Raw genomic sequence first — 10,000 nt, 5'->3', positions numbered from 1 at the left:
TTGGGCATCTTTGGTCAAGTCAGTGACTGTTTTGCACAGTTGATGTTGCAATACATTATGGCCACCAGTATCTGCCACAAGATGTGGTCATACACCATCTTGGAAGGCCCATTCAGTTTTGTCAGTTTGGAAGATCTGCCAGCCATGTTCATGGGGGGCCATCAGAAGGATTTCAGTCCCTTCCTGGGAGAACATCTCCATTATTTTACATTTTCTCACACTTTTCTCACCATATTGGTTTGTAAATGTGAAGAAATACATACCGTAAGCAACAGGCCAGTGACATGTGTAGTCCACAGCAAGCACAGACTATGCAACACCTGATCCACCCACAGGCATAGGTCTCCTTCACAGGTTGCTACCATGGGGCAGCTGCCTGCATCTTGTTGTAGATGTACCTCTACTAGACCACTGCACACTGTATAGTATGTACTGGTAAAACCTACCATGGCAGTGTATGTAGATGCCTCTGCATCTGTATATTTGGTCTGTGTAGCGTGCCCTCTCACCATCACATGTTCATCCTCAAGTATAAATGAGGATGGATACAGCTGTACAACTGCACCTGTACCCAGTTTTTCCCCATTAGTGGTGGGCTGCACCATCTATTACCTATACATCTGTGTGCCTTTTGATTTCCTCACAGTCCCCAAGAGAGGGTGTGTCACACAAATGACAGGTATGGTAATAACATGACCACTGTCTGGTGGTGTGTACTTCATGGCCTTTGTAGGTGTGCAGCACAACAAGAAGGAGAGAACAACTGCATGCCATCCCTAAGCATGTTACATGCAACCCCAGTGGTGGCTCAGAGGTAGTATGGCACATGGTAATGTCATTAAGACAAACCACCCTTCACCCTGATGTATTGCAGCCTGTTGCACAAGCACTAATTCTCAGTCCATATGTTTGCTTTTGGAGGTCCCCCCCAACAGATACACTTGGGAAATCAATTACCTCTCACACTTCTATCATTAAAGATGCTTCATTCTATTGTCAGTAAAGGACTGCATTTCTCAGTAGTCCAATGATGACTAATTCTTCCTACAGCAACTACAACAATAGCAAAACAGCAGTAATGTTACCCACACATTTTCCCACATGCTGTTGTCCCTAGAAACTTACCACAGCAGTTGTAGATCTGTATGTCCTGTATAAGCATAGTCAGCAGTCTGCAAATCCTTCTGCTTATGTTGTAGTCTCTGTATGCATTACAAAGCAGTCATTTTTTTGGCATTTCCTCTGCATCCCAATTTCCATCAGCTCTTCTCCACATTCACCTAATCTTTCCCCTTTGACCACAAGGGGTGAGGGTCAGGTTGACCAAGGAGAGCTAGCTATTCTGGCACCCAATGTATACCTCAATTTGACACTTCTCCTCCTCTAAGTTGAGGGGAAAAAAAGGTCCTCTTCTCCCAGGATTAAAGAAAAAGAAAACAAACTCTTCTTTCATTTTAAACTGCAGCAAATGATTGCTACATTTGCAACAAGCAGTTACTACAGTTTATCCACAAACACATGTAGTGATAAAGTGTTTCATTTAATAAAAATATGTTCTTCTTGCTCTTTAAACTGTAGCAACCGCTTGTTAGGTGCTTCAGTTATTAAAACATATGTGATTCTTACATTTTAAACTATAGCAACTGCTTTCCACAGTTGTAGCAAGCACTTGCTACAGATTATGCCACAAAAATATGGAGAGCCAAAACATTTTAATTATTAAATAGAATGGCCTTTCATTTTAAACTGTAGGGCCAAGAAGCTACTACATTTGATTATGCCCACATGAAGCACTAAGTGCAACAGTTCTGACCAATGGAATAATGCATTCATTTCTGAATGCTGGTAATGTACTGCACTGCATTCGATCAGCATACCGATCATGCCTTGTAACATTGCACTTGGGGCAGCTACCCCTTCATCTCACAAGCTGTACTACTATGGTGACATGCGTATTTGAGGATCCACACTTGCAGAGTATGCAGTGGGGCACTATGAGGGCATTTACATTTTATGGAAATGTATTACCTCTGTTATAGTCCCACTGCATCTTGGCCAGACTAATCTTCAGTGTGCTGTCCGGAATCCCAGCAGTACAGTGGCTACACTCCTCCCCTCCAGTGTATATCCAGAGCCCAGTCCCTTCATTCCTTTAGCTCGCCTTGTCATCTCCTCCACTGCTAAGGGTGTTAATTGAACCCTGGTCACCCAGAAAGGAGCAAAGGCATAATCACTCATGATCATAGAACTGATCATAGAGTGAGATGTGCCATGCACAGGCTACGTACAATCAAGCCTCCATATCATTTACACCCAAATGTCATCCAGGCCATGCCAGTCATTTATGGTCCCTGCATGGTGGCATCGCACAATGTCATTCTGCCATGGTGCCCATTGATGCATGTTACATGATATCAGTAAATGCATTGAGTTGACTGTACTACTGTTCTCATCAAGAATCCATAAATTGAGTAAAAAAAAAGATCCGTAAATTGGCTGTGGCTTTTGAGAGTACTGATTGTAGCTCAGCTTCCAGGATTTGAGTGACAGCGTTAAATATTTCATGCACAGGAACCCTTGAGAGCATGTGCTGATGGCACACAGTACAAGGCAGATGTTTGACGCTACCTTACCATGGAGGTGAGAGCTGCCACATATGTCACATGCACTACTACAGTGACCCAAAGAGACACCGACTAGACCTTCTTCACTGATGCAGACAATGTTTAGGAAAGTATGTACTTCATTGTTTGTTCATTTCAGTGACCCACAACAATGAAAATGACAATGTCATTGCATTGCCATGTCGAAAATCCTTTCCCCAATGTCCACAGTTGATGGAATTTGACATACCAGAAAGTGACATCTCCCTCATGCTAATTGGCTCCTATTACATCACTGTGTAATGGATTTATGGAGTTTTCTGAATCCAAGGGGCTGTAGTTTATTCATTTTTTCTGTTTTTTTTTTTTTTTTGTTTAGGTTTTTAAGGACGGAGTCACTTTTGAGTAGCTTTGTACTCTTGCTGTGAGATAAATGTTAGTTTTTTGAAATGTCGATTTAGTTTTTACTTATTTTAGCAATGTAGTACATAACTAGGAACTGAGATGAATGAAATTGTGTATGTATTGTAAGCTACCTCCCATATCTTTATGAATGTGTGTCTTATCCTTTTAGGTATTAGTTTCAGAAATAGTATTATCTCTTTAGCTAATGCTCTCTGATTATTTTAACATAATTTTCATTTAAATTAATGTAAAAAATTCTTTATGTTGTGTTGCTCAAATAAGAATTAATTCTTTTTAACTAGCAAATGCTCTGTTGTTTTTAATATAATTTTCTTTCATAATTGTAATGTGAATTTTTTTTTTATGTTACTTTTGGAGCTTTTCTCCCCGGGCCTCTGCTGAAAATGGAAATATATCCAGTTGGACTAGCCCGGTTAACAAATGGAAAATAAATCAATAAAAATAAATAGTAAGACTATGTTAGGATTTGTTAGTTTTGTAGGGGCTTTGTTTGTTGTAATTTATTTTAATTTGTTTAAACGTAAGTGAGATCATTTTGCCAGTGTATCATTTTTAATTGAAGTAATTTTAGGAGCTATTTAATTTTATGTTTTATTTTAAAGTTCTAAGCTTGCCTATTGGGAGTAATATACACAATGCTGTGAGTCCTAATACTTAAAAGACCAAAACTCACTACATGTCTGTTGCACCCATCCTCAACTCCCCAACTACTTACTTTATTCTAAATCCAAGGTTGCTGTTCTTTACAGAAATAGGAAAACTGCCTGAGATACTGCAGTTTTTAGATTGAGTATATATTTCCCATAATCACATTTGTTCTGAAGATCACATTTAATAATCTTAATCTTTCAGTAGACACCCATACTGGGAAATGTTGCTTTTGGTGAGTGGCGCATGTCTATTTGTGTATGTGTCTGTGTGTGTGTCTGTGTGTGTGTGTGTGTGTGTGTGTATGTGTGTGTGTGTGTGTGTGTGTGTGTGTGTGTGTGTGTGTGTGTGTGTGTATGCAGTTGTTTTTTTCTGTAATTAAATGATTGCAAATAATGGTCCATGTTTATTTCACATTTAGTTTCATTTTACGTCTTTCAGCATAGGTATAGACTTGGATTTGGGACTTATAGATGAGCTAGAATGCTTTTGGTTATCATGTATGTGTCTGTATTTTGTGAGTGATGTGTACAAACAATTATATAACATATAATATGTGTGTATGTGTGGACATGTACATTAATATATAGTCTGTGTATATTTATTTATATAAATATGTATATATATATATATATATATATATATATAGAGAGAGAGAGAGAGTTGTTTGTGTTTCCAATTTGAAAACGTATTGTGATGTATACAATTACTAATAACATACCTCTCAATCTCTAATGGTAAGAAATGTGGGAAAACAAAAAATAATGGCCCAAAATCAGGGACAGATTTTAAATACTGCTCTTATAAACTTAACAAGTTGCTAGAATGATACTTTGTGTAAGCATGTATTTTCTGAAGGATATGAAATCTGAAATTCAAATGTATATCATTATATAATGATTTCAACCCTCAATGATTTGCCAAAAAACTGCAGATGTTATGAGGAGCAGACCAAAAATATGAGCCCAAAAATCTGGACATTCTATGGTAATCTGGACATTTGAGTGGTATGACTAGATATTTTATGCAGTTTATCTAGAAATCAAAATATTGACTTAAAATCCATTTTTAGTTTATAGGCATGGCCAAAGTACAACATATTTTCATTGTTGTATTTTTGCAATGACTGAGTCCTGCCATTTCAAAGATCTTTACCTGGTGTCATCCAAGGAATCAATTTCTAGTCAGTCAGTACAAAAATGTAATGTAAACTGGCATTATTATGTTTGGTAAGAATAAAATTGTACCTTCTGCTGTTTCCATAGTAGGTTATGAGCATTTTTTGTATAACGTGTAATAAGACATATAGGTTTTTCACCACACACTATAGTTTAAAGAATTTCTTGCCAATTAGCTTAGTAACTGCATTTATTTTTGAGCACTGTTATAAAACTGACATTAGTAGTTGTAATTGTGTAACTGTACTTCCTGCAGACTGTACCAGAAAAAAAAAAAAAAAAATATATATATATATATATATATATATATATATATATATATATATATATATATATATATATATATAGCATAAGGCTTCTTGTCTTTTCAGACAGAAATGAAATCGTCATCCACTTTGTGGCAGAAGCTCTATCTGTGGATAGATCATGCTCTAGATGTAGAATATAGATATATTGTGAGTGCTGTTGAAGTTTTCATTTTCTGCAGCTTACATTTTTCTCTTTGGTGATCCAGGTGGATTAAGTTTGAAGAGAAGGTGGAACACGGGGGAGAGCGGTGGAGCAAGCCTCATGTTGCCACACTATCATTGCATAGTCTCTTTGAACTAAGAACATGTATAGAAAAAGGAAGTATAATTATGGATATGGAGGCTACCTCATTACCACAGGTGATAGGTAAGGAGCGTATTTTTATTGCACTATTGCTGCTTACCTTTTCTGACTCTGATGTTTTTATATTGTGTCTGAAACTGTTTTGGGTGTTGCAAGATAGAGTACCTGCAGATTGTGTTTACTGTTCAGTGTGTTGTTGACACTTGAACATTAAATCCCTATTTTCACTTTAAAAACTATAGGGCAAGTAGAACAGTCATAGATCATGAGTTGTTTTTTATTACTTCACTTTTCATACAATGAGAACAAAGTTTATGTAATCCAGACAGAACAATTTGAATGTAAACTGAGAATCTGTAAAGGCAAGAAGTGAGTACTTTTGACACACACTACAAGTATGTTGTATACTTGTACTTGTGACCCACACCTACTAGGATATTATATGCTTGTACTAGTGACACTACCCTACAAGTATATTACATGCTCGTACTTGTGGCACACACCTACAAACATAGCATATGCTTGTTCTTGTGACACACACACACACACACACACACACACACACACACACACACACACACACACACACACACAAGGATATTATAAGCTTGTACTTGTAACACACATACGTACAAGGATATTATATGCTTGTACTTGTCACAAACCTTCAAGGATATTACATGCTTGTACTTGTGACATACACCTACAATGATATTATGTGCTTGTACTTGTGACACACACACACACACACACACACACACACACACACACACACACACACACACACACACACACACACACACTACAATATGTGACACACCTACAAGGATATTACATGCTCGTACTTGTAACACACGCCTGCAAGCATATTATATGCTTAATGAGCTTGTATTTTATTTTCTGGGTCATTCTACTCTACAACACATTTTTTTCAGATCAGGTCATTTCCTAATGGGCTTGCCAGTTTATGACTCAGTTGTGTGTGCATGTAACAAAAAGACACATGGCTGAGGGCACAATAGGTGGTCTTCCAAATCTAAAATATTTTGATAGGGCTGTGCTTTCTGAACATTAGATTTTATTTTCGGGTTAATTGTTGTTGCACTGCAAATTTATCTTCAGGAATTATTTGTATAGGATACAATATTCTCCTGGCAAACATCCTAATTCTAACCTACTTAATCAGTGCAGTCATAAAAGGCAACATTATCACGACATGGTGCTGTATACAAGATTTCTCCCTGCAGCTGTGCAGTTGTACCCAGATGTGCACATTTTACCGTTACTTGTATTTCACAAGCCAGATAAAGTATTAGAATTAATTTATTAAGTGCTAAAGCTTGAAAAGGATCTTGTACTTATGAACATCAGTAGCTTTTTACCAAGTGACTTTATTTCATGCCATGAATTTGTTAAAAATGTTAATAGGTTCATAGCTTCATAGATTAGTTAGGTTAACAAGTTCTTTTCCTGTGCCTTTTAGTCCATGCATTAATCTTTTTTCAGACAACATATTATTGCACTCTGTACCTGGACCTAGCATGAAATTTAAACTTAGTAATTTTCAGCATTTCTTGTAAACTGTTTGACTTACACTCAGACACAGTTCCAGACTTCACTGTATCAACTCTTTTCATTTTAATAGTCAGTAAGCTGAGCATTTTGATATTTATGTTCATTAGAGTGCATTTTCTTTTGAACTTGCTTTTACTTAAACACTATATTTACTTTGAAAAAACAGCAAACGTGTATGTTTTTAAATGTATTTCCGCAAGCAGTAACGTGATACATTTACTGTGGCATAAAAAAGAAGCAAACTCACAGACATTTTGCAAAGCTCATAATTACAGGTGAGGATGGTTACACAGATTGACAAGTAAACTGCATATACAGAGGCCTTTCATGCAATGCTTGCAGGCAATCCCTACATTTCAGTGATAGATATTGATGAGCCAAGAATCTAGCAGCTGCAACATGTACTAAAGTGAAGGGTACAGGACATGTGAGGATTTATTTCAAGATCACCAAAAATTACATTCGCATTGCCTACAAGAGGTCCTGGCAAACTTTGTCTCATACATGTGTGTGTGTGTGTGTGTGTGTGTGTGTGTGTGTGTGTGTGTGTGTGTGTATATATACGATATATATATATATATATATATATATATATATGTTTTATATATGTATATATATATATATATATATATATATATATATATATATATGTGTGTGTGTGTGTGTGTGTGTGTGCATATATGTATATGTTTTATATGGTTTACCTTTAAAACTGCGTATTGTAAAAGGGCAAGCAGAACATTTCCGAAAGGCAGGATACAAACACTAGAGGAACCAGGACACTCTCAACGGAGTAGCTGTTGTAAGCTGCCTTTTATTGGTTAAAAGCTGAAGTGCGATTAATAACATACACTTTTCGACAAGTTTGTACTGAACTTCTTCAAAGCAAAAACAGTGAAACACTCAAGTATGTGTGTGTATGTGTCTGTGTGTGTGTCTGTGTGTGTGTGTGTGTGTGTGTGTGTATGTGTGTGTGTGTGTGTGTGTGTGTGTGTGTGTGTGTGTGTGTGTGTATGCAGTTGTTTTTCTGTAATTAAATGATTGCAAATAATGGTCCATGTTTATTTCACATTTAGTTTCATTTCGATCTTTCAGCATAGGTATAGACTTGGATTTGGGACTTATAGATGAGCTAGAATGCTTTTTGGTTATCATGTATGTGTCTGTATTTTGTGAGTGATGTGTACAAACAATTATATAACATATAATATGTGTGTATGTGTGGACATGTACATTAATATATAGTCTGTGTATATTTATTTATATAAATATGTATATATATATATATATATAGAGAGAGAGAGAGAGAGAGAGAGTTGTTTGTGTTTCCAATTTGAAAACGTATTGTGATGTATACAATTACTAATAACATACCTCTCAATCTCTAATGGTAAGAAATGTGGGAAAACAAAAAATAATGGCCCAAAATCAGGGACAGATTTTAAATACTGCTCTTATAAACTTAACAAGTTGCTAGAATGATACTTTGTGTAAGCATGTATTTTCTGAAGGATATGAAATCTGAAATTCAAATGTATATCATTATATAATGATTTCAACCCTCAATGATTTGCCAAAAACTGCAGATGTTATGAGGAGCAGACCAAAATATGAGCCCAAAAATCTGGGCATTCTATGGTAATCTGGACATTTGAGTGGTATAACTAGATATTTTATGCAGTTTATCTAGAAATCAAAATATTGACTTAAAATCCATTTTAGTTTATAGGCATGGCCAAAGTACAACATATTTTTCATTGTTGTATTTTTGCAATGACTGAGTCCTACCATTTCAAAGATCTTTACCTGGTGTCATCCAAGGAATCAATTTCTAGTCAGTCAGTACAAAAATGTAATGTAAACTGGCATTATTATGTTTGGTAAGAATAAAATTGTACCTTCTGCTGTTTCCATAGTAGGTTATGAGCATTTTTGTATAGCGTGTAATAAGACATATAGGTTTTTCACCACACACTATAGTTTAAAGAATTTCTTGCCAATTAGCTTAGTAACTCCATTTATTTTTGAGCACTGCTTTAAAACTGACATTAGTAGTTGTAATTGTGTAACTGTACTTCCTGCAGACTGTGCAGACTGCTTTTAGAAAAAAAAAAAAAAATATATATATATATATATATATATATATATATATATATATATATATATATATATATATATAGCATAAGGCTTCTTGTCTTTTCAGACAGAAATGAAATGCGTCATCCACTTTGTGGCAAAAAACTCTATCTGTGGATAGATCATGCTCTAGATGTAGAATATAGATATATTGTGAGTGCTGTTGAAGTTTTCATTTTCTGCAGCTTACATTTTCTCTTTGGTGATCCAGGTGGATTAAGTTTGAAGAGAAGGTGGAACACGGGGAGGCTGATTGGAGCAAGCCTCATGTTGCCACACTATCATTGCATAGTCTCTTTGAACTAAGAACATGTATAGAAAAAGGAAGTATAATTATGGATATGGAGGCTACCTCATTACCACAGGTGATAGGTAAGGGCGTATTTTTATTGCACTATTGCTGCTTACCTTTTCTGACTCTGATGTTTTATATTGTGTGTCTGAAACTGTTTTGGAGTGTTGCAAGATAGAGTACCTGCAGATTGTGTTTACTGTTCAGTGTGTTGTTGACACTTGAACATTAAATCCCTATTTTCACTTTAAAAACTATAGGGCAAGTAGAACAGTCATAGATCATGAGTTGTTTTTTATTACTTCACTTTTCATACAATGAGAACAAAGTTTATGTAATCCAGACAGAACAATTTGAATGTAAACTGAAAATCTGTAAAAGGCAAGAAGTGAGTACTTTTGACACACACTACAAGTATGTTGTATACTTACTTGTACTTGTACACCTACTAGGATATTATATGCTTGTACTAGTGACACTACCTACAGAGTATATTACATGCTCGTACTTGTGGCACACACCTACAAGCA

General features: G+C 35.9%; 1 protein-coding gene across 2 annotated transcripts in view; it reads left to right on the top strand.

The window, feature by feature from the left end:
• SLC4A4 (solute carrier family 4 member 4) overlaps positions 1-10,000 on the top strand; it is a 1,959,050-nt gene that overhangs the window by 1,080,899 nt on the left and 868,151 nt on the right. Inside the window, exon 5 of one of the 2 annotated variants that reach the window (XM_044061142.1) lies at positions 5,370-5,530. In XM_044061142.1, coding sequence (XP_043917077.1) covers positions 5,370-5,530 — 161 coding nt within the window. Of the gene's footprint in view, positions 1-5,369; positions 5,531-9,439; positions 9,551-10,000 lie in introns of those variants that run through there. The other variant, XM_044061141.1, reaches the window with a different exon arrangement.

The sequence above is a fragment of the Protopterus annectens genome, chromosome 2.part0, assembly GCF_019279795.1.
Source record: "Protopterus annectens isolate FY-2018-M chromosome 2.part0, PAN1.0, whole genome shotgun sequence".
Taxonomy (NCBI): Eukaryota; Metazoa; Chordata; order Ceratodontiformes; family Protopteridae; genus Protopterus; species Protopterus annectens.
Note: the sequence above shows the minus strand (reverse complement) of the source record. Positions and strands in the feature narration are given on the sequence as shown.